The sequence below is a fragment of the Rhinolophus hipposideros genome (assembly GCF_964194185.1).
Source record: "Rhinolophus hipposideros genome assembly, chromosome: 13".
NCBI classification, from domain to species: domain Eukaryota; kingdom Metazoa; phylum Chordata; class Mammalia; order Chiroptera; family Rhinolophidae; genus Rhinolophus; species Rhinolophus hipposideros.
In genome coordinates, this window is record NC_138059.1 from 12,108,333 (window position 1) to 12,134,005 (window position 25,673).

General features: G+C 41.7%; 1 protein-coding gene across 1 annotated transcript in view; it reads right to left on the bottom strand.

The window, feature by feature from the left end:
* Nucleotides 1-332: 332 nt before the first annotated feature.
* FER1L6 (fer-1 like family member 6) overlaps nt 333-25,673 on the bottom strand; it is a gene marked incomplete at its 5' end in the record, with an annotated part of 103,320 nt that continues 77,979 nt past the window's right edge. Inside the window, 10 exons of the mRNA XM_081070895.1 lie at nt 333-629; nt 1,976-2,076; nt 8,662-8,825; nt 10,066-10,307; nt 12,689-12,787; nt 13,243-13,331; nt 15,518-15,660; nt 16,044-16,204; nt 18,717-18,887; nt 22,718-22,845. Coding sequence (XP_080927021.1) covers nt 446-629; nt 1,976-2,076; nt 8,662-8,825; nt 10,066-10,307; nt 12,689-12,787; nt 13,243-13,331; nt 15,518-15,660; nt 16,044-16,204; nt 18,717-18,887; nt 22,718-22,845 — 1,482 coding nt within the window. The 3' untranslated portion in view covers nt 333-445. The remainder of the gene's footprint in view (nt 630-1,975; nt 2,077-8,661; nt 8,826-10,065; nt 10,308-12,688; nt 12,788-13,242; nt 13,332-15,517; nt 15,661-16,043; nt 16,205-18,716; nt 18,888-22,717; nt 22,846-25,673) is intronic.

The following is a 25,673-nucleotide window of genomic DNA, read 5'->3' on the forward strand; positions in this document are numbered from 1 at the left end:
AAGTGTGAAAAGTGGTGACGGGGGTTTGCATAGGGAGAGATTGCTCCTTTCCATCTTCTTCAAGAAGAGCCGATCTGTCTAGACCAGGGGTGTCCAAACTTTTTTCAACGTTTTTCACCAAGGGCCATATGCAGTAAAATACACAAACAGCCGGGCCACTCACTCGAGGTGAAGTATGTATTGCCTCACCTGGTTTATTTAAGTAAACTAAATATATTTTTTGAATTTGCTGCGGATCAATTAACAATGGACTGTGGGCCGCAATTGGCCCGTGGGCCACAGTTTGGACACCCCTGGTCTAGACAGAAGGGCTGGTTCTTGGGCCCTTTGGATTCATTCCCTTAGCACCCAGCACAGTTTATGCAGTGTATGCACAGAGCACACAGAGTACAGATGAGGAAGAGAGGATTAGTAGAAAGGATGGGTCTGGGTCCTCCATCATCCTCTATGAGCCCACGACAATCTTTCGGCTGATGGCTCCCGGCAAGGTGTAGATGAAGAGAACCAGGAAGACGATGAGGATAATCAGAATGAAAGCGATGATGATGTACTTCTTGTAATTCTTCCAGATAAGGTGGTATAGGCACTTGAAGGGGCTCACAAACCAGGAGAAGGAGGTATCTGGGCGGCTAAGAGAGAAGCAAGAGAAAATCAGGGAAGGGGCCCGTGTTGTCCACATGCAGGATTCTGTAGACCCCAGGACATATTTCTGACTCCCACTTTCTGGAGGCCCACAAGGAGAGGACTGAGGATGGGAAAAGAAGGCCATGTTGCCTTAAAGCAGGGGCAATAATGATTCCTCATCATTTACAGGTTGGTCTGGAGGAGGGCAAGAATCTAGTTAGAACCCAGACAGACGTCTGAGTGCCTTCCTTCTGTCCAACCCTGACCAGCTCAAGCCCCACCTCTTCCATGAAGCCCACCCTAACCACCCCCATCCATGGATCATCCCTATCATTCTGAATTCCTATCTCACCTATCACTTGACCGAGCCCCTTTTTAAAACCTAGCATATTTGTCTTCTACACTCTGAACTATTTTATGAGTCTGTGTGTTCTTCCTAAGTAGATTGAGATCATCTACAAGGCAGGGCTTATGTAATATTTCTTCGGTGTTCTTCAAAGTGTTTTTTCAGTAGGTACACATTGTAGGAGTTCAATAAATAATTTTGAAATAATCAATAAATAAGCATTCACTATGTTCCTAACACTATGATAAATGAAAGGTACGTTCGTTCATCTTGAGACACTTGGGGTCTGGGGAGGGATAGCATAAATACAATTTGAGAGTATTTTGTATACATATTTCATATCTATATATACTTACTTTTTAATTGACATGTAACCATGGATTAAATTGAATAGGGTAACCCTTTCTTCTAGTAATTCTACTTCTGGGAATTTAAAGTAATAATTTATAAAGGGGAAGCATTTTTATCATATTATGATAATGGAAAAAAAGGTAGACATAAATTAAATATTTAATTATGGAGTGGCAACCAATTCAATTAGGGGCACCAAGTCTATGGCATATTTCACAGCCATTAAAATAAAATCCTAATTATATCAACTATGGAAACAAAGCAAAACTTTGCAGCACAGGATAAATGAAACATGAAGGCAGATTTGTATGCATGACTGGAGAACAAGTAGAAAAAAAATTCATGTGAAATTCATATTCACATGAAAAAAGTAAGTTAAAAAATGCACAAAATTAGGAAATGCTTATGTGGTAGTATTACAGAAAAGCACCTTCTACATTTGCCAAATGCTCTGGATTATTTTTAGACTATTTTTCAATGAAAGAAACAAACAGCTACATGGATTGGATGGCACCTATTGACGGCCTCCTCGTTTCTCAGTTCTGCCAGAGGGGATCGTCAAGAGAAATGGCCCCATCCTCTGATGTGGGGACTGCGAAGGCCTTTTGCATTTCCTTTCGCATTTCTGGGGCTCCCACTCTCAATTCCACTCACTTGGGCTTGGCCAGAGGCTCGGGCTCCTTTCTGGCTTTTCCCACAGGATTTCTCTCAGCTTCTTCTGCGGTAACTAGATGGAACTCAGCTTCAACCTTGCCCTGCACAAAGACAAAAGTTTCCGTTTGTCGTCACAAAGATCTGCTGGGGCATCACCAACCTTCCAGAAAAAGTGTTATCATGTGGGAGAGTGCCAGAAAGTATTCTGACTGTCCTGCTGCTTTATTTTGAGAGAGTGTTATCTTTTGGGTCCTGGGAGAAGCCATTTTTATGGTGAACAGTAAAAGCCCTGAAATGATGTTACTTCGAGTTTTGTGAAAAGAGAGAGTCCCACATATACACAGACACACATGTACTATTTGGCTTATAATCATTTAATACCTGAAGAAATAAAATTAGTTATAGAAACATAGTAATTAGAAAGGGGACTACTTACTTGAGTGGCAGAACACTTTTAAATCAGCTGCGTGCCACAGACTTTCTCCTCTGTTATGATTCTTAAGAGGAGATAGGAAGGTGTGGACCTAGGTTTGCTGAATGACTTTTCTGTCATCCTTCACTGTTTCTGTTGTCCCTACTAATTGTTTTATAATTATCCTTTTATTCGAACACTTCCTCTCTCCTGTCCTTCCTCAGTAAGAAACGGCCTGGTTTGGACATTGTGAGTCGTGCTTCCTCAGAGCATTGTGCCAAAGCTATAGTCTCTGGGAGCTAAGTCTTGGGTTATCAAAAAAATGAGACCTCGGGTGGCCGGATGGCTCAGTTGGTTAGAGCGTGAGCTCTCAACAAGGTTGCCAGTTCAATTCCCACCATGGGATGGTGGGCTGTGCCCCCTGCAACTAAAGATTGAAAATGGCTACTGGTCTTGGAGCTGAGCTGCGCCCTCTACAACTAGATTGAAGGGCAATGACTTGGAGCTGATGGGCTCTGGAGAAACACACTGGTCCCCAATATTCCCCAATAAAAAAAAATGAGATCTCTGCAAAAGGTAATAGTCATTCTTTCGTGTTCATTCATTCATTTACTGCTTTTTCGGGGACCCTCTGTATGCCAGGCACTGTTACAGGAACTGGGGACTTAATGATTAAGAAGGTTAGGGTCCTTGATCTCTTGGAGCTTTTATTCTTGGTGAAGGAGACTCTCTCCTGCCTCCTTTGGTTTTGTGGATTGAAATTCTAGATAAAAGGAGGAACATAGAACTGGTAGGAGTCTGGAGCATCACTGAAATGTTTTAGCACCTACCATTGCTAGTAAAGCTTTCTTTCTGAATCGCATGTGGATAGGGCATTACCTGACTGCTGTGACCTGGTTGATTCCCTACCCCGGTAAAAAGATCTAAGGTTCTGATGAGCCAATGGTCTTCTATTAACTTACCTAGTCACCCTGAAAAGGCGAAGAGTTCTTAACAAGCAGGTTTGGGTGCTGGCAGTCACAAAAATGTAATCATGGGAGAAATTAGAGAGAAGTAGAGTATTTGGGTGCAGTTGAAGCTGGAGAAGAGAGGCATTGGCATGGCTGTTTGAATTAGTAAAGAAGAGCAGCGGGGATTTTATTATAAATGAAGTCTTGAGTTCAAACCTAGGTGGTTTCATCCATTTTTTAGACTAGAATCTTAGCCCAACTCAGAATGTATTAAATATCCTATGATCCAAAAATATTCCTTAAAAACACACAAATTATATATATATATATATATATATACACACACATACAAATACACAAATTATATATGTATGTATTTTATATTTATATACATATAGATATCAGCATATATATATATATATATATATATATATATATATATATGGAAATCTTGGTTCTATAGGGAATAAACTTGCATATATAGGCACTCAGGAAATATCTGAAAACCAGGAAAGAATGAATATATGGTTTCTCTCCATTCTAGTCACTCCTCTATATATCTATCAACTGTAGGGTAATGATAGCCTAACTCTAACTATAATTGCAATGCTTTATTGAATACCCACTTTTCTCAGGTTCTATCTATCTATCATCTATCTATCAATCATCTATTACAACAACAAGCAAAGCAGGTCTCCTTTTTACTGATGGAGAAATGAAGCCATAGAAGTCAAATAACTTTCCCAAGGTCGCACAGGCAATACACCGACCAATTGCAATTTGAACTGAGGTCTGCATGATTCTAAAGCTCATGCTCTTTCCATTATTGCAGGCTTCCTTCCAATGTGCCCATCCAATTGCCAGATAATTGGACTAGGAGTTTTATGAAGCCCTTCCCAACTCTAACATGAGATGATTCTATGATTGTCTTCATCATTGCCACCTAAAGGCACTGTCTTCTTGGACCTCAGTTTCTTCCTCAGTCAAATGACCAGATGTTCTTTAAAGCAACTTCTGGCTCTACCTTCTAGGAAGGCAAAGTTAGAGTCCAAGGAACCCCTGCAAGACTTGATGGCTAGAAGAAACCCAAGAAACCAGCCCACAACTCATAGCAGAGAGGCTCCCAATATGCAAAAAGGGCTTATTTCCAGAAGTGTTTCAGGTAACCTAAATGTCACTGAACAGTATATTCATATGCTGGGGGCCTTATCTAACTCCTCTGTACTTGAAGGAGAGCAAAGAGACCAACACCAAAACACATCAAAATTATAATGCCAAAAGTTAAAAACAAAGACAGAATCTTAAAAGCAGCAAGAGAAAAGCAGTTAGTTACCTACAAGGAGCTGATTTCTCAACAGAAACTTTGAAGGCAAGAAGGGAGTGGCAGGAAATATTCCAACTGATGAAAAGCAGTGACATACAACCAAGATTATTCTACCCAGCAAAGCTGTCATGTAGAATTGAAGGACAGATAAGGAGCTTCCCAGAGAAGAAAAAGCTAAAGGAGTTCATCACCACCAAACCATTACTACAAGGAATCTTAGAGGGACTTCTTTGAGATGGGAGGGTGGTTAAGGATGGGTGAAAGGGGAAGGGATTAAGAAGTACAAATTGGTTGTTACACAGTAGTCATGGAGATGTAGGGTATAGCATAAGGAATATAGTGAACAATATTGTAATAAACTATGTATGATGCCAGATAGGTACTAGATCTATCAGGGTGATAGATGGAATAGGATTGGGGACAGGGTGGAAAAGGTAAAGGCATTAAGAAATACAAATTGGTAGTTAATACAGTATGGGGATATAATCAACAATGTTGTAAAGGTCATGTAGGATGCCAGATGGGCACTGGACTTATCAGGGGATGACGTCATAGACTGTGTAGATGTCTGACCAATGTGCTGTACACCTGAAGCTGAAGTAGAATAATATTGAATGTCAACTATAACTAAATATATAAGCACATATAGTCACGGGATGTGGAGTACAGCATAGGGAAGATAGTCAATGGTATTGTAACAGCTATATAAGATGTCAGAGGGATAGTAGCTTGGGGGTGGGTTATCACTTTATGAGGGGTTTAAATGTCTCACTATAATGTTGCTCTGTACACCTGAAAATAATAAAAATTAAAAAAATAAAAGAGTTGCTAACCAATTGCTGGGCTCCAGGATATTTGGAAGAGAGGATAAAAATCAACAGAGAACAAGTTAGGACCCAAGCAAAAGGATCCCAGCTGCCTGTTTGTTATCCACTATTTAATAACAAGCTCAGCACAGTGCCGTGTAACTTGTGTGGTACTTCACATGTGCATTATTTCATGTAGAGATTTTGACAACCCAGCAAAGAAGACAACATTTTTATTTTCCTTTTACAGCTGAGATAACCAAGGCTTGATGAGGTTTGCTAACTCATGTGATAAAACTAGGGTTTGCATCAGGTCCCCTGAGACCAAATCTCTCCTCTGCTGTTTTGTGTGTCCCTTTTTGTGGAGGAAAAAAAGTAGGCTATTTATTTAACAGTGAGGAGCTCTACAATCAGTGCCACGGCTCTGGCATTAGAATATGGCTTTGACTTTCATCTGAGGGCTGAACTTGGGTAGCTTAAAGAATATTATAGCACAGCATCACGTAGCCTGAGAACGAAGTGAATAGGATTTGGTCCAGACAGAGTTACCTTTGAAACCAGGTTCTACCGCTCAGCAGCTGTGTGACCCTGAGTAGGTTACTTCCTTCTCTTAGACTCACTGTTCTGGGGATGTTAACGGCATGTACCCCGTAAGGATGCTTTGAAAAATAAATGAAATAACACATATGCTCAACCTAGTGCCTGGTAAATAGTAACTTCTTAAAAATGTATCGTTCTTACCTTCAACACTATTTTGTGGACAGAAACACATGACTTAGTGAGAAACATATTCTGCCCATATACAAAACACCCAGAAATATCCCAAGGACCCGTCTTCCAAAGGACCCGTCTTTCCTTTTTTGCAAAGGAAAAAAAATGCAAAAGACAGGGAGGCAGAGAATATAAAATGAATTCTGCCCTTGGCAGAGGAGTCATCCATTATTATCATCAAGAGCTTTATCCCCTCTTCCCTGACCCGCCTGAGTGGTCCCAGAGCATTTATTTGGTGTCACAAAGGCAGCAGAGGGAAGGTGTTTACGGACATATTTTGATAAACGCTGCTCCTTATTCCTTATCTCTCCATCCAGAGGGTTCCACATCCTATTTCAGTCGGCAGTATTCAACCAAGCACCCAGGAGAGGTCTTAAGCTAATCACATCCTCCAAATGCAATTTTAAATCAGAGCTAGAAAAAAACCGGACTGTTCAAGAGACTGTTTATTAACCTAATGACATCTATGGATGGATGGAAAGGCCCTGAAAGACTAGATTGATTGTACTGCATTTTAATGATGGGCTTCAAACTTCACCGCGCCTGGAGAGTGATGTCAAGCATCCTGAGAAGTGACTGCCTTCTGGTCAGACATGCTTTCTTCCGCAATCATTGCTTATTAAACACAATTCACTGGCACGACATGAGGCGTTTTCATATATTAATGGTGGCGGTGTACGATGACGAAATCCTTTCAGAAGAGGAATACACACAAACAAACATACACACACACACACACACATACACATATACATACCTGTACATATATACATATGTATATACATACATTTTATGGTGTGATTGCGTGCGCAATATTTAACATAGTTATTCTTTAGACTAGGAATTCCACTTCTGGGTAGCTAAATTAAGGAAATAACTCAAAACTCAGAAAAAGCTATCTGCCCAAAGCTTAGCCATTCTTTGTTGTTCAAACTGTCCTGTTTGTCACAATGAGACTTATCTTGTGTTTTATCTGTCCTAGACCTGGAGTTAGCCATTTCTCCAGAGATGCCCGGTGGCATCTTTGTAGCAGGAACTGATATTTAGAAACCAAGATCTGGGCACTAGGAGTCTTCTTTGCTACTGAGTGGCTTTACCTTTTCATCATCCTTTGTCCTTGGAAAATTCATGTTCTGCCCTACTTGACCCTACGCTCCCACAGAGAGAATTAGCTCCCTCCTTCCTCTCTCCTGTGTCATTTACACTTTGACTCATTCCTGTGTGACCACACTACTGATACAGCTGTTCTTCTCACTGGACTCGAAGCTGGTTGAGGGTATTTCTGAATTCATTCATTCACCAATCAATCAATTCATTGATTTAGCATCTATTATGTGCTAAGCTGTGAAGCCTGGAACTAAGTACAGAGGCTACCATGTAGCAAACCCTCAGGAAGTACCTGGGAGAACTGGGAAGAATGAGTCTGCCTGGAACTTCATTCTCTTTTCCCAATCTCACCAACCAGAAGGGATTACACTGAGAATGAATGGAGGGAAGAAAGAAAAACTCCCAGAAAACATAATTACTCTAGACACCAGGGAGTCAGGCCGGCAGCTGCCATTTACCCCGTCAGGTGCAAAGGGAATCCTTGCCTTGCACTTACTGCGCCCCTAAAGCACACACACACACACGCACACACACACACACACACACACACACAACACAGAAACAGGTATCTCTCCAGATCTGCCACCAGGAGCGTCCTGACCTGGGTACGCTGCTGCCACTGGCCAGAAGAGCAGAAGGGAGAACACACTGGCCCCAAGTAGAGGACAGAAGCAAAGAGGATATGATATAGTTTCAGTCCCTTTTCTCAACTTCACCCGTCACTTAAGTCATCCCTTTGCCCTTACAGAGGAGCAATGAGGAGCAATTACCCTTACAGAGGAGCAATAAAAGGAAGGCCAGAAGACACTTTCTTCCCACTATTTGTGAAAGGTCTAAATTCCCACAGCATGTGCCACACAGTGTGGACCAAGTTAGCAGTGTGAAAAAGGGATAAATGGCTCTCCCTGCATCACTCTCTCAGGGAAGCTTTAAAAGGATGGATCACTTTTTAAACTGAGTCTCACATTTGAGGGGGAAAGGATGAGGTAGTTATGTAAAACTGTACATTAGTCAGGATTTTATGCATAATTTCAAGAAGTGTTGAAAAAAATTATTGCCAGGGGCCCAAGTTCAAGCCAAGAGGATAGAAAACCACCCTGACATAGACAGCTATTAAATCAAGTATGCTGAAATATGGAAGGCTTAATGCATTTATAAAGTTATCAAAATTCTTACTTCTCAGCAGAACCTTTGCCCTCAAGGGCTCTGTGTCATTCATTGCAAGGCACTTCACTTGAAGTTCACCAAATGACTCGTTTAAAGAACATAATGTCCCCTGTCTGACCCCCACCCCATCTCCTACAGCTGTCACTTACTGTGAGTTCTTTGCTTTTAGCAAAAGGCCACCAGCCCCGCACACGCTTTTGCTGGAATATGGAGATCTTGCTCTGCTCACTTGCATTTTCAAATTTGGTGAGATCGCAGGCTTTGGCAGACTTGGCTGCTCGGGGGAAACTATTGAGGTTCATTTCCAGGGAGCCTGTGAAGAGAAGCCAGTGACAGTTATGGAAGGGCTTTTAAAATCAATCAACACCCTCATTTACCCATCCATCCATCCACTCACTAGTCATTCAATCAGCATATTGGGTCACTAGCATGTGCCAGGTATTAGGGGTACAAATCTGACCAAGACATGTTTGGTGCCCTCAAAGCATTCATAATGTGGTAGCAGGCAGAAGACAAGAGTAGAGTCACAACATGTAACTTTTAAACCTCGGTTGTCAGTGCCATTGCTCTCGGTATCTTCCCTGCTCCCTGAGTGCGGTCTGGCTCACGTGCCTGTCCTTTGAGCCTTCCCCTGCCTTAGCATAGGTCAGCCTATGAGAACCCCCTTCCTGTACCTCACCTCCCTCTTGGAGTCCACTAAACAATTCCAGGTTCGAGACTAAGTCTTATTAACTTTGTAGCTCCTCTCTCTCACCCATGTATTTTCAATAAGTGAATGAATATAAGACAATATAAGAAAATGCCATGAAAGCATCATGTATCTTTTTTTAAAAAGCCTTTCCCTATTACAAAAGGAATATTTGTTCATTGTGAACATTTAGAGCATGCACATATGCAAAAAATAATAGGAAAATGTGCCATCATTCCATTCCCCCAGAGTTGACCACTGCTCTATGCATTAGTTCTTATCCTTATGTCAGTCTTTCTCTCTACTTATCTGTCTGTGACTATCACTTTCTCCTGTACATATAAACATATATTTTATAGAAAGGGTTTCCTTTTTTCTGACACTTTTTATCACTTAATGCATCTCGCACAACTATCCACCTCATGAAATATTCTAATATTTTAATGGCTGCAGGATTATCATTTGATGAGTGCTTACTATATAGGAAGCACTGTGCTTAGTTTTTAAAATGTATTGTCATATTTACATCTCCCGACACCCTCTAAGATATGTAATACTACTATCCCCATTTTTACAACTGAGGCAAACTGAGGCAGAGTGGACCAATAATTAGCTCAAAATTTAACAGCTTCTTAGTGGTAAAGCAAAGGTCCCTTTACGCCTGAATATGTCTCTTCCACCATATGGATACACCATAACTTGTTCAGCCAATACCCTATCAATGGCTATTTGAAGTACTTCCAATGTTTTGCTATCATAAATAACAACGAAATTATTATCCTTATAGCTAAATCAGACCAAGCTCCCCCCAAACTGGGACAAAACCCTTAGCATCAATATGAGCTTGATGAAGCCACTGGCTTACCCAGAAAGTCATCTGAGGACAGCCTTTCAAAATCCCAAACCTGGAGCACCAACACAGCTGGCGTCTTACACTCCATCTTCTCTAAGGAAAAGATGTTCTCCCTCTTGGTGATAACCATTTGCTTCTCAGCTGGGAGATACTGAAACGGAAACAGGAAGCGCCAGTTGAAGTTCCCCTCTCCAGTCAGGGAGTTGTAATGCACGTCTGTCTCTTGCTTGTCATCTTCCAAACCCTTTAGCCACCTGAATAAAAATTGAAAAAGAGTTGAACCCTCAGAGCACATTATTCAGGCATCAGTATAATCCACAGTGAATTAACGACTGTGTTTCCCTGAAAATAAGACCTACCCAGACAATCAACTGTATGCATCTTTTGGAGCAAAAATTATAGTCTTATAGTAAAATAAGACTGGGTCTTTAATACAATATAATATAATATAATACAATATAATACCGGGTCTTATATTAATTTTTGCTCCAAAAGACGCATTAGAGTTGATTATGCGGCTAGGTCTTACTTTCGGGGAAACACGGTAGTTTCAATGTGGTTGTAGATCATAGTTTGAAGATTATGATATAGTTGGATTTAGATGCAAGTTTCCATTGAATCTGAAAGGGGAAAATAGAGGTCAAAGAGTCTAAAACAGAAACAAGATTCTCATTCTAAGCCAGGTTAGGGAAGTGTCTCTAGTTGGTCTTGGATAGACCTGAAGCCCCAAACAATAATGAAGAAAAATTCAGGAAATAGGAAATGAAAGTGTAATCAGTTTTCTCTCACCCTGAGAGCCCTCTTTAGACTTGGGATATCATGCTTGTAACTGGCCCCTCCTCTCTGTTTGTGGGTCTCAAAAACCCAGCAGGCCTGTATCAGTGTGGCATGAAGGGTATGGGGTTGCCTGCACCCACCAGGGTTTCTATCTTGGCTCAACCCCTTACTAACTGTGCAGCCAAAGGTAAGTTATCTAATATCTCTGTGCCTTTGTTTCATCTGGAAAATAGAAACAATGATAGTACCTAGCTCATAGGGCTGTTGTGAGGAATTTATGAGGTAATAACTATAAAGTGTTTTGTGTACACCAAATTATCTATGCTGATTTTTCTTCTTAGTATTATCTGGTTTCCTTCTCCATCCCCAGCCTAAAATAAGCTAAAGTTCACATTTTCCCCTAGTACTTAATTCATGGTGAATTAATTATTGAGCAGATAGACACTTTGATACAAACTAATTGATCATTCCAAACCATGTGTTTTCTAAAAGCAGATAACCCTCTCTCACAGGGCAGGGGAGGGTAAAGACCATTCTCTTCTCAGAGAAGTGGTACCACTTGTGGTATGGACACAATTATTTAGCTAAAGATGGTGCTCACTCAAGCAATATATATGTGGTATCTGTTATGACGGAAGGAGTGAGTTAGATGCTAGAGGAGTGATGGAGAGTAAACAGAGATGGTCCTTGCCCTCATGGAGCTATTGCCATGGAGGTAGGGGATGGAGGGATAAGGGTAGGGCAGCAGAAGTCACCAGAGAGAGATGTGCAAAGGCCCTATTGTATACATTCTAAGAAGGGAAAGAAGCTCAGTGGATTAGAGAGCAGAAAGCAAGGGGGAGTCTTGATCCAGTGAGATGAGGCTGGAGAGATAGTCAGGGGCCAGTCATATGAAATATTTTAGGACATATTAGGGATTTGAATCTTTGTCCAGAGAAAATAGGATGCCCTTAAAGGATTTTAAGTATAGGACTGACATGATCAGATTGTGTTTTTAAAAGATAACTCAAGTTTCAACACAGAGAATCAATTAATGGAAGAAAGAGTGAAAATGGAGGGACCAATTCAGATGGTTTTGGTATTTCAGTGGCTCAGCAAGGGATGATGGAGGAAAAGACGATGGTGGTGGTGTGGTGAAGATGGAAACAATAGACAGTGCTGATGGCTATTTGGGAGGTAAAATGGACACGATTTAATGGCATACTAGAAATGGGAGAGTCAATGAAGAAGATTTCTTGGTTGGGGAAGACAAAGAGATACCAAGATGGGGCTGAGATGAGTTTTTTCTGAGGGTACGTGTTTATGTCCCTTTTGCTTCTGATTTTTTTACCCCCTCATCTCCCTCCCTGACTAACAAGAAGCCTACTAAGGCATTTGTGTCATAGCCTAGATGTAAGAGAGATATAAAATGCTTTGTTTCCTGAGTCCTAGGTTGGTATCTTTTTTATGAGTAGAACTAGCCAATGCGAAGGTCTAAATTTTAGCTTTTGTATTAGTCTTACAATCGTCTTAACACTTAGTCTTTCATCAATAGCACTATATCTCTCTATTTCCTTCAGATATAGAAGGTATTTTAAACGTCACTCAAAAAATGTAGGTATCCAACAATTAACGGAAAGAGATGTTTACATAATAAGATTTTTTCACAAAAATATTTTCGTAAGATAATAATTCTTAGCAAATTGGCCAAATGAGACAAATATTTGACAAAGAAAGTGACTTTGTGTAACAAGGTGAATAAGACGAACTCCTTTTGTGGAATATGGGTGGAGTATCTCCATGAGGCATAGGTTTGGTTAGAGGTCAAAGAGGTGAGGAGGGGAAGGAAAGCGAGGATGGTGTTTGTTGATGACTTTACCCTTTCACATAAATATCACTTGACTTTTGTCCTGTGAAGATGTTCTCATCCTCTAAAATGACATCTTCAGTATTCCATATGGTTACTCTCAGTTCATATCTGGAATGAGGGAAGGCAGGATTAGGTGGAAAACCTTGAAAGCTGATTCAACTGGTGTCTATGTGATTCTAGTATTGCTACCTCAGCTTTACCAAGTTCAAAAACACCAACATTAAAGTTCTAATTCCATCAACAGCAAGTGTCCCACCTAGAATCACCGAGGCTGTGAATTTCTCTGAGCAGATCCTTCCTCTATGAATCAACATCTTTCAGAATGTTGAAGCTCAGTAACCCCGACCATAAAACAGGGGCCACCATTCCAATCTCCACCCTACTACCATCAACCACCACTCACCTCTTGCTGTAATGGGCCAGGTAAAAAGTGAGGTACAATTATCAGGTGCCAATTAATCAATGTGACATATTAGACACCAGATGAAGTATCGTGATCTTTTAGTCTGCTACCATGGTCTCTCTCCTGAAGGGGGTGCAGGCGGGGGCTGCAGCTGACTTACCCTTTGGGTTGCCTTGGTGAAATGTCAACAGGAGGTCCAGGCTGAGGCATATCTTTGGGGAACATGTCCACCCACATCTGCAGGCGGCCCTAGTTAAGAAAAAAAGACCTCCTTGAGCTTTGAAGGAGGAGCTCATGAATAATTGATCATTCACGGTTTTAACAGATCTCTTTACTAGAAATGGATATTAGATACAGCTTGGTAGCTTTATACATGTTTAGAATATTTGCTGACAAAGACAGAACTTACATTTTGAGTAAGAATTAATCAGAGCATATATTAAAAGCAGGAGAAGGGCAAGCAAACCTTTACTGAACATCTACTCTGTGTAGACACAAACTGTGCACTTGATAAGCATGATCCCATTAACTCTCCCAATCTTTGCACTGGGTAGATGTTATTATTCTTACCTAGCAGATGAGCAAGCATCTTGCCCATGCTTACACAGACAGTATGTAGTAGAGTCTGGATTCAACCCTCGCGTGTTGACTCCAGAGACTCTGCTCTTTCTACAAACTCTTAAAGATGAAAAAGATAACGCTATCTGTCAGAAATACCACGCTTCATTGTTTTGAATATAACTTAACATCCATTATCCCCATTAATGCTCACCCAGCTACATTTCTGTATTACACATAAAGAAACTAAGGCTCAGAGAAGTCAAAGAAATGATCTGAAGTCCTGCAGCTAATGAGTGGCAGAATAGGGCCTACCATCCATTGCCTTGAACTCCATACATCAGACTTTATTTACCCTGTTGCAAGATACTTAGGAGCCCATGTGGGGAAAAGGTCTTGTGGATTCCGTGTTAGATCTGTTGTATACATTCTAAGTCCTCTGTCAGTTCAAGCAAGACAGTGAGAGATGGACAAGGGCTGGGGGGAAGGGTCGGGGGGATTTTATAAGAAGGAAGTGGGACTTCCACTAGCATGGCTATTTAGGTTACAGGTGGATGGAAGGCTTGGCTAGGGGGCAAAAAGATGTTCTGGGGAAAGGAAGACATAAGAAAAGCTTTAGCATTTGGGAAGAGAAGAACCCAATCAATGGAGGATTAACAGTCCTCGGGAAAAGTGAGATGATTTATTCTCTAAAGATACATTGACATTCACCTTTCATCAAAAAGCCACATCTGACAGGAAGGATACCAGTAACTAAGTACTTTCAAACATTGTAGTAAATTTCAAGAAGCAATGATAAGCTTTTCCATCTGATAAGGTTTACCCTTTCAAGGCACTCCCTGACACGTGCTATCACTAGGTTTACACTCCAGTACTGCTGGGATAGTAAGGTGGGGTATTCCTGTGCTATGATAGTCAAGTGCATATGCCTTGCCCATTACACAGTGAGTGAGTCCAGTGCTGGGACCGGACGAGGGCCTCCAACTGTCTGTGTGAAATCCCAGCTGAGAAACTTTGAGCAAATTACTTAAATTCTCTGAACCTCAATTTTCTTATCTTACAAGGATCATATTAAGTACATGCTGAGACTGTATTAAGGAATAAGAGTAAAGTGACCCACACAGCCTCGTTTGCCTAGGAAAACCCCAGGGTGGGCCCCCTGTACAGCTTAATTATTAATAGTGCCCTTTTCCACTCTCAAAATGGCCACGGTTTGGATAAACCATTCTATGATCATCCTCATTATGTGAGATAATTTATGTAAAGGACCTAGTACACAGAAGGATCTTATTAAAGTTTACCTTCTTTTCCCTTCCAACTCCTAACCCAGATTTCTAGTTACGTATTCCACACTTCTTGCCAGTTCTTCAAAGCAAGCCACCATCTACTACTTCCCTGGGAAAACTAGTGGGCTGTGTGGTTACTGATAGATTTTGGACAAGGCCTTGTGCATATTAGACGAGTTTGGAAGTTTTTGAAATGTCAGGATTCTTCCAAAAGAGTTTGCCAACTCAAATCCTAAAAAGGAAAAAGCAGTAATTCCGACATTGATTAGGGCATAGCTTCTCAACCTTGACATTACTGACATTTGGGGTTGAATAATTCTTTGCTGTAAAGAGCTTTCTTGTGCAGTGCAGGATGTTTAATAGCATCCCGACCTCTACCCACTAGATACTAGTAGCACTCCCACCCACTTGTGACAACCAAAACTCTTTCCAGACATTGCTAAAGGTCCTAGGATGGGGCGGGGTATGTGTCAAAATGGTCCCTGTTTGAGCACCATTCTTCTAGGGCACAGAAGATTGACTTTTAGGGGGAAAGTCATACTCCTTGGGGATGAACAGTCCTAGTGGGGCCAGAACTGGCTTGGCCACTACCTGCTCCATTCCTGGCTTATCCTTGTGGTACAGTGGGCGAGTTTCTATGTGTTCAGGAACCAGCCTACATCCAACCTCCGGGATATCCTTCCAAGAGTGTAAAACTTCGAGGGCCAGGTGCTCATAAGATTCCACCACCTCATCTGCATGGAAGAGAGAAAAATAAAGAGACTTGTCGGATGCATGTTCCTGTGAGAGGGCAGTGATGGGTGTCAGATGCATTTTTAAACATTCCCTTAAAGGTTTCCTTTAAATATACTGAGGTACACTTAACAATTTTGTAAAAAGGTTACATATTGCACCCTCCACCACACACACACATTGTAAGGAAATACAGCAGCATGCAGCGTGCTTATCTCTGATTTGGGGGATTATGAGTGATTTTCATTATCCCCCTTTTCCGTATTTCGACCATTAGCATGCATTACTTTTACAATAGATGACCACGTTCCCAGCCACAAATACCACCAGAAGCAGTATTTCCGAAAGAAGAGCAACATCAGCAGGATACACTGTGGGAAGTTACCAGTGTCCTCTTCAGTGAAGAATGTTTTTCCAGAAAAAACCTGGTTTCCTATCTGTATTTTCCCAGGACGGAAGTAGGGTCCATCCAGTCTGTTGTCTTTGCAAAGTTTGGTGAGGATTTCGGTGGGTTTGGATGTGTCTCTCCAGGCATTGTACCCTTCTCTGAAAAGTGGAGGAAGGACAGATAGGGTGAGGCCCAGCTTCCTCAGGAAAGACACACTCATTGTCCCCATTAAAATGGCCACCGAAGTATGATCTGTGTGGTTTCCTTCAGATTCAAGTTGCCATCTACACACGTGGGGCTAATGTTTTTCATTGTTTTGTTTTGTTTTCTCTCTTTTCTGGTCAATACCTATGCCTATGCATGTTTTTATGAAAAGCAGGACGTCTGTGAAGCTTGACATAAAAATCCTTTGCAAATAGTTTTCTTTTTTTAAAGAACTATACCTTAAAAAATGGAAATTCACATAACATAAAATTACCCATTTTAAAGTTGACCAATTCAGTGGCATTTTGTACATTCACAGTGTTGTATGACTACCACCTCTAATTCCAAAAACATTTCCATCACCCCAAAAGAAAACCCTTACCCATTCAGCAGTTACTCCTCCTCATTCCTCTTTAGCCCGGCCCTTGGCAGTCACCCATTTGCTTTCTGTCTCCATGGATTTCTTTGCAGGTTGTTTTTGCTTCGTTATTTTCTTTCTAGCAGAATAGCCATTTGGCTGCTATTTATTCTACGAGGAAAGCCTAGTTCATTCTTTCAGCTCCTTTGCTTCTTTCCTCTCTTTGCTTTCCCCAATCATATTGTAGACTCAAGACACAGGCAGAAAGCATTGATGTGCTATTTTTCTAATCAGTGATTTTCCTGCTGCTGAGTTTCTTTCCAACCCTTCTTCGCTTACAAACTAGCTGTTTGTTTAAAAGTTATTAAGTGGTAATGAAATTCTTCATAAGAGCCAGGCCCAAGATAAGCTTGGATTTTGTTGCACATTTCATACAGGATTCATTAGAATTTAAGTTGTTTAAGCATTTCAATAAATCAAAACATGGCTAGAAAGCAGTTGTCTTACATTGTGCCGGAGATATATGAGGACCCTGAAAAGTCCATCCAGCCCAGGCCCAGCACCACACACAGGCTTCCCCAGACATAGATGCTCATGTCTTATTTTTAAAACTCTTCAGTGGATAAAAGCTATAACTTCCCTGACTAAACTATTCTGCTCCCTGGTAGTTCCACCGTCAGGAAATTCTTCTGCACAAAGGATGCCCCATGTTGGCCTGCGGCTTCCTTCTCTGACTTCAGAGACAGTTAATCACCCTCTGAATAGTACCCTCTCAGGTACTTGAGAGTGACGTAAATACCTCAGGAGGCTTATACATTCACTAGAATTCCAAAACTGAACTGCCATTCTAGGCTCAGAGAAGGACGGGCCAGCAGTAGAGACTTGTCTAAAAATCATGTCATGGAGGAAACAGGCCTTCAGACTCAGTGAATGTGAGTCTAAATGGGCACAACCCTTCTGGAGAGCCATGTGGACATATATATTAACAGTACTTAAAGTGTGCATTCCTTTCAATGGAATTATCCATGCCTATGGAAGCGTACTGAGTGAATTATCAGAGGTATGTGCAGTGGCTTTTATATGTGAATGCTTATAGCAGCAATATTTCTAATAGAATAAAGAAGAAAAATATAAATGCCCTAAAATTCAGGAAGGCAAATTGGTTGTGTCATTTCACAATAAATTCATATGATGGAACACCACACAGCTATTAAAATAATGTTTTCAAATGATATTTAATGAGATTATAGAATGCTTATAAGGGTAAGTGCAACAAGGAGTTTACAAAATTGCACAGACAGCATGAGTCCACCTTTGAGGAAAAAATAGCATAGAAAAAAATACTAAAAGGAAACGCATTAAAAATTTTCACCTATCTCTGCATAGAATAATTTGAGCCTAGTTTTGTACTTTGTGTTATTTCCTAAATTTTCTACAATGAATATATATTATTTTACAGTCAGGAAAAATATTTCTAAAAGTATGCCATGAAAATCTAATGAATGTTTTTCCTATTTTCCTAGCTGAAATTTGTAATTATAAGATTTCATTTTTTTCTTTAAGATATCAGATACAACATATTTTTTATAAAAAATAAAACTGGTAGTCTAAATTTTCAAATGAAGTAGAATTCAAAATCTCTGGAAACCGTAAGAGTTAGACCCACACTTCCCTCATTTTTAAGATGGGGATAACACCTCATCGGGTTCGAGAGAATTGAATGCGATACTCCATGTAAAGTGCTTGGTATATCATAAGCCCTCATAAATGTTAGTTATAATTAACTGGAATATTGGCATTTGTATTGTACTAATCATTCCCCTTCTACCATCATTCCCCACCGGGCCCACCAGGCCCAGCTGAGTGAATGAACACATACAATTCAGCTCTCGACTCTTGAAGAACCTGCTTTAGGTTCTAAATCAGTGCTGCCTCCCCCACCCCTACCACCCTCTGGTGCAGGGAACAGTTTCCCCAAACCAGCTCTGCTGACGTGGAGCCCTGCTGAGATATTAAAGCTGAGCCTTGGCTGGCCTTCCCAGAGCGTGGACAAGCTGAGGCCACAGCCTCAGAATGCCAGCGGTGTCTCCATAGGAGAAAGAACTTACATCTCGTACTGGCTCTGCAAGCCACAGATGGCTCGGTGTTTGCTGTAGAAGCGGTTCTCCAGGTCGATTCTGGTCTCACCAATGAGGTCATCTGTCCCGATCATGTCATGGTCATAGATCAGGACGGAGAGCAGGGAGTCCTTTGGGAACGTTGCCTGAAGCTCAAATGACCTGTGGTCCAAGTAGAGGCTTTAAGGGTCAACAATATTTGGCCACACAGTGAACTTTCCCCCGCTTTGCTTTTAGCTAGCCTACAATTCATATGAACTCACTAAACACCCAGAAACTCAGTTACTACTTAGTGGATATTTATTTGGTTTAATTTTTCACTGAGATACAAACTGCTGTCAATTCCAATTCTGTTGTCAATTCCCAGTAGACAATAATCTTCTCTTTCATGGACTCTCTTGCAGTCTTCAACTAGGGTGAGAGCAAAACTGGTCTCAAGCATAACTGATTTCCAATACTGGTTTTTGAATCAGTAAAACTGCGAAACGTTATTTCTTGGTTGTAAAACTGCGAAACGTTATTTCATCCCTCTCAGCCTCCTTATGTGTAAGTGGGGATAAATGCCTTCTTTATACTATAGCATGGTGGTTAAATGTGATGTGGTTTATAGAAAGCATACATTTGACTCCTAAGCATTCATCTGGCACCCGACAAATTGCCATTTCCTTTTCCCTCCATTTTTGCTTCATCAGGGAATGCCAGCTGAGTTTATTTTAGATGAAGACCCTATCGAAGATGGGAAAAATCATAAAAACAGAATTGCAGGACTGGAATGCGGCCTCTACGAGATTCTGAGCCCTTTCAGGACAGAGACCTCTGCATGTTGGAGCCTGCAAATCACCTACAGAGAGTAGACATGTAATATGTTGCCTTGAACTCTACGGGACCTCAGGGACCATATCAAATCCCTTCATTTTACCGATAAGGAAATAGAAATCCAGAGAACACAAGTGACTTGCTCAGGAGCATAAATCGGGCCTAACTGGCGTGAGTGCCAGTTTGCTGAGTCCCGGGTCTGGCTCTTTCCACCATACCACACCAGTGCAAGGTGTTGAAGGGAACACAGGCGCCGCTGGACTTCCTGTGACAACACACTATCTGTGCTACTGCGCATTAGAGAAGATACTGAAGAATTGAAGTTTGAATGAAACCCAACATTTTAGGGAAATGTCTTCCTAAAAATCAAATCAAGATGCACAAGTGTTTCTCTAGTTGTTCCCGGACTCTGGTGTACTGGGAAAAGGTGGGGCGGGCTGGTTGGGGAGCAAGGGAGAGAGAGGAGATGGGGAGGAAGGGAGAATGAGGGCCCGTGGTTTCCTTGCGTGTCCCCGGGCCTGTCTGGGCTGCTACTCGCCTGGTCACATCCACTGAACCCTGACTCTCACTCTGCAGGGTGGAAGGGACTGAAATCAGAGTACAGCCCAGAGCCAATTAACTCAGGGAGAAAAAAATCAGAGGTGTTTGACAGCTCCAGTGACTATAATCGACTGAGGACGCTCCAGCGGGCCAGGGATACGGCTGTGTGGGGAAGAAATGCGGGGCTTCTACCTGAAGACAGAGCATTGCAACCCTGGGACTCCGGGGATTTGGATTCCAAACAGTCATTGATATTCTAGAGGCTCTCACAGGAAGTCTCCACCCTCCTATCTGAGCTTAGCTGTCACCAGGCTGCCACCGAGGAAGGACTTATTAAGTGCTTAACCGCCCCTGGCAACTGTGACAGAGGATTCAATTGCTCTGTCCCATCTCCCCAAGCTGTGTGCTCACAGATTAACCTCTCATGAATTTTCATGGGAGCTGTCATTAAAAGAACTACTCAAAGCAGCCCACCTTGGTTGGACTTTCAGTCACCCAGGGAAGAACTAGGCTTATCCCAATTTGTGCGTCAATGAGATACGATCTCTAGATACAATGATGGTTGGAAAAAAGAGAATGCACCGCGAATCGGGTAAAAACAGCCTTGTTGAAATATTTGGTTCCTCTAAGCTTCAGAGCAAAGATGTCCCACTGTTTCTTTGTTCAGTTATTTACTCTTTCGTTTATTAAGTTGCTCATTTGACATTTATTACACATCCACTATGTGCCAGGTACTGTGGTTATTCAGAAAATGAGGAACCGCCGCTGTCCGCAGACAGGTACCACCTCAGGCTGATGCACTGACAAGATCCCATTCAATCCCAATGACAACTGGAGGTTTGTCCATCCATCTGTTCCTTCATCCATTCATCATTCATTCATGCGCTCTACAAATATTTATGGAGCATCTGCTCTGTGCCACACCTGTCCTAGGTGCTGGGGTTGTGGCATTGAGCAGGCGAGACCAAGCCTCTGCCTAAGAAAAGCCTACAATCCAGTGGGGAGATGGGAGACAACCAATAAACACAAACACATCTATCATGTCAGAGGATATAAAGAAAAGTAAAGCAGGCAAGGTGCCAGGGGGTGGAGCCTGTGCCATCCTCCTACGGTAAGATCCCACAGGGGGAGTCCCCCAGACCCGAATCAGACCCAGGAGCCCTCCGCTTTCCCTGCTGGAACAGTGCAAGATGGAGCCAGCAACTCTGTCCCTGAATAACAATTAAATACCCATCCAACAAAGCATCCGCACGTGGAGGGCGACTGGAAAAGTCTCTGTAATGCCAGAAGCAGAAGGGAATATTCCATCATCCTCTTCTTCCGTTTACCACAGCCATAAACTGGGGTAATAAAACTAATTCATGGCACTGTGGTGAAAGCAGCTAATAAAAAGTGACTACAAAGTACTTGGCAAAATGAAGTGCTAGTTATATAAACGGCAGGTAATGATAAAGCCATCTCTGGATCAGGGTAGCAAGGGTAAGCTTCCCTGACATCTGTTTAATTATTCTCATAAACCTGAACAGGCAAACAGGCAAGATCATTTATTTTCTCATTTCCTCAGGAGCCATAAAGTGTAAGAGGCTCGTGCTGATCAAATATCAAAGGGTCCAAAGTAATCACAATATGTAAACGAATTTAAATGAGGCCGATGGAGACTGATTATACTTAAGATGAACCCATTGCTAAAATGACTGTCAAGGGAGAGAAAAAGGAAGCTAATGTGTTTTAAGTATCTACTATGTGCTAGAGTAGACAATGTGCGAGGTGCTATGTATTTCATTTTCTAAAGGTTTCTGATAGTCAAGTGTCACTCTTGTTGCTTTGCAGATGAAGAAAACCAAGATCAGAGAGGTTAAGCCATCTGCATAAAGTTACACAGCCTGTATGTGACAGAATGAAAACCCATGTCTGCTTGACTCCAAAGTTAACAGCCGTCAGGTGCACAAACTCGAGCGGGGAACATAAATGTGTGGCACACTCTATTAGAAGACAAATGAGGGTGGTAGGGTTGTGAACTGGAGAATGGTTCACCCGAACATACACAAACGCAATGTGTTTTAAAACACTTTGCAGCAAAGCAAAGCACAAGTGGGGGATACAGTTCAACTTTTTGACTGCACCCAGCCTGAGCTACAAAATGATATGATGGAAAAAAAAATCCCTGTGGTGGGAGAAGACAAGAACAAAAGTCTGGTCCCTGTGGTAGGAGACAAGAACAAAAGTCTGGTCCCTTCTCCTCCGCTCATGAGCTGTGTGAACCTGAAAAAGTATCTAAACCTCTCCGGGCCTCCAGTGGTTCTCTGGGCCTTGGTTGCTTTGTTTGTAAACCGGAAACCTCTCTGACTACATGCAGGAAACTGAATGTAGAAAAGATCAAGATTGAAGAAATTTTTGGAAAACCCTGGGCCTGAAGCTCACCGTGTACCACCTAATTCCTGAAGGGACCACACATGAAGAATTTGGCCTTTCTCCACGAAGGTTAGGTTTGGTTGGCTATCATCAAGCAGAAGTCAGCATTTAACCTCCTGCCACCGTTTACTCAGACGCGCACATGTACACACAGCAGCCCCCGAGAGACATGCAGCAGGAGCAAATGCACAGCACAACGCAACACGAGTCCAGTGGCCACTAACCTTCCAAACACTGGGTTCAGCTGCTTGGGAATGTATTTGTCCCGGTCTTTGATTTCTGTTTTGCCAAGCTTGACCACAATGTAGGGATCTGCTTTGCCATCTGGATCAGCTGGGCTAAGATTAAATGCCTGGGGAAGAGAAAGTAAATCCCTTTGGCCCGATGGTTCTCAACACTGGCTGCACACCCTGACATCACTCGGGAGGTTTTAAAAAAATAATTGACTGAGTTCTATCCCCACATATTTTGATTTAACTGGCCTTGGGTTTTGGGATTTTTAGACTCTCCCTAGTGAGTGTGCAGCCAAGGCTAAAAACCACTGCTTTAGCCTCTCTGCTTTGCTGTTAATAGAAAAGTTACCAGCTTTGCCCAAGTTCAACTTTCTCTGGAGTCATCTCCCCAGTGGAAAGCAGCACTTAGTGCAAAGTAATGAGGAATATCCTGGACCAGGAGGCCGAAGGCATGAATTGGAGCTCTACTTCTATTTCTAACTAGTCGTGGGATCTTGGGCAAGTCACGTCATCTCTCTGAGAGCTATCTGTGAAATCATGGGGTGGACGGACCCCTGAAGGCTCCTCCCAGAAGTTACGGGCTCTGAATTCATGACCCTGTCACTCTTGCACTTAGCACTGACTGGTTGAGTAATGATCTGTTTCTCAAAGTGAAGTCTGATTACAGACAAGCTGGGCATTAAACCATCACAAGCAAACACTTTGTAAAAGAAGGCCGTGTCAGGGACTACTGAGGAATGATACTGAAAAGATGGAGCAACTCTGCAGAGGTGAGAACTGAGTGAGAAACAATCCCATTTTCAGAACTCTGTCCCACAGATAGAATGGCATAAGCACACAAAGCTGTATTTTCAAGGATGTTCATTAGAGCATTGTTTAATAGCCACCTTTGTAAACAACCTATATGTCAATTACTTAGGGAGAAACTCAATCCCAAACCGTCCCTTCTGTGGTCACATCCCACAATTTTAACTCTCTCCATAGCACTTGTCTCTGATATTCATTTTATTTATCCATTTCTTTGTTTATTTTTATACCTTCTTAACCCCCCAGCCTCCCCCGACTAGTATGTAATCTCCAAGCAAGCAAGGGTATTGTCAGTCTTGTTCATTATATTATCTCCAGGACCTCGAACAAGGTTTTCTTAACATTTGATGAATGAATGAATAAACGGGCACTAACATTAACTCAGGAAAATACTAGGTGGCCACCAGGAAGAATGAGGAAGACCGATATGTACTGATCTGGGAAAACACCCAAGTTACATCACAAGGTAAGAAAAGAGAACGCAAGATGAATATGTAATGCATGAAGCAGGGCTCTACTTAGTTTTGCCAAGCTTGACCACAATGTAGGGATCCTATTTGCCATCTCAACCTGGATGGAGTTGGAGACAAGTGGAAATCGAGATAGATGTATTTGCATATACATAAAATATGCATGTATTTTATATGTATACATACATATTTTATGTATACGTGTAAAATGTATACATATAACATTTTATGTATACATAAAATATGCATGTATGGGGGGAGGGGTAGAATTGTAGAAGTGGGGAGATTTTTATTTCTTTATGCAACTTTTAAGTAGGATTATTTTTCACTTGGTGTTTTATTAAATTAAAAGATTTTTAAGTTAACTTATTACATAGTTAATTGATTAAATATTAGTGTGAGAGAGCAAACCACACAATCGCGATCACTAGAATGTCCGTGAAAAGCATGGACAGCCCATAATCGCAGTGAATTTATCCTACTTCCTACAACCCAGGGCCACCACCCTCTGACTCTTCATTTGTTCAAGTCCCGCTTGTCCTGAGGTTCCAGCCCAAGCCCCTCCCTCCCCCACGCTGCTTCCTGAGCAGGAACCTGGTCTGCATTCCTGGCCTTTGTCTACAGGGTACCAGACACATAGAACATGTGCTGTGGACATTTGCTGAATCAATCAATCAATCAACCATCGGTCCCCAGTCTCTGTAGTCCGAAAAACTTTTCCCTCTTCTTCTACTGTTCATAACTTCTCTTTCTGTATTCCCCAAACTGTGTCCCATAGAACCATAGTTCTGCAGGGTTTTCTGTGGGGCTGGGTGGGGGGACAGTGTGGAGCAATAAATTTAAAAAATGCGATTAAAGATTCAACCATTAAATAGGTTTCTTTGCTTCTGGAATTCTCAGAGCCTTGAATATGCTAATGAACTTTGTGAATCTCAGGGGTTGGTGGTGAAAGGAAGAAATATTATATGCACCATTTCTCAAATTTATTTGTACACATGGTCCGTTTCCAAGAAACGCATATTAATTCTCTCTCCCAAGACAAATCCCAAGACGCAAGTGACCTCCTGAACAAAATTTAGAAAAGGCTAGTCTAAAGTATCCTGTGGATGGGTGTTTAATATAGACTACTCAGCATTGCCAGTGATTCTTTACAAGTACTTCTAATCTCAACCTCCCTGACGGTGGTCATGGAGATGATGGTGAAGAAAACATGAGAACTGCATGATGGAAAGGGAACATTTAGTTCTCCCTTAGCATTAAACAATAACTTGTCTTTGTTTTATGCTTCATTTCTATTTTTTTAAAAAAGGATGCAGGCAATTTAGGCAAAGAGTTAATATAAATTAAGATTACCGCAATCAAATAAGATTATGAAAATCAACTCCAAGGTCAGAAGATAAAAACAAATGCATAAACCATAAAGGTTCAGCAGACGATTGCTTTCATTGAGCCTCAAATTTGGTCCCGAGCTTCCTGGCTGGCAATCAGTTCAAAAAGTTTCACAATTGAAGTTTAGTGTTCTCATAGTCAGACAGAATGGCAGATAATATTTTTTCTCAGAAATACATCAAAATGAAATTTCTGACTGCCACAAGAGGCATAGTTGGGGTGGAGAGTGGGGGTGAGGTGGGGGGAAGATTTCACAGTAACAGCTGCCCTGTTCTAACAGT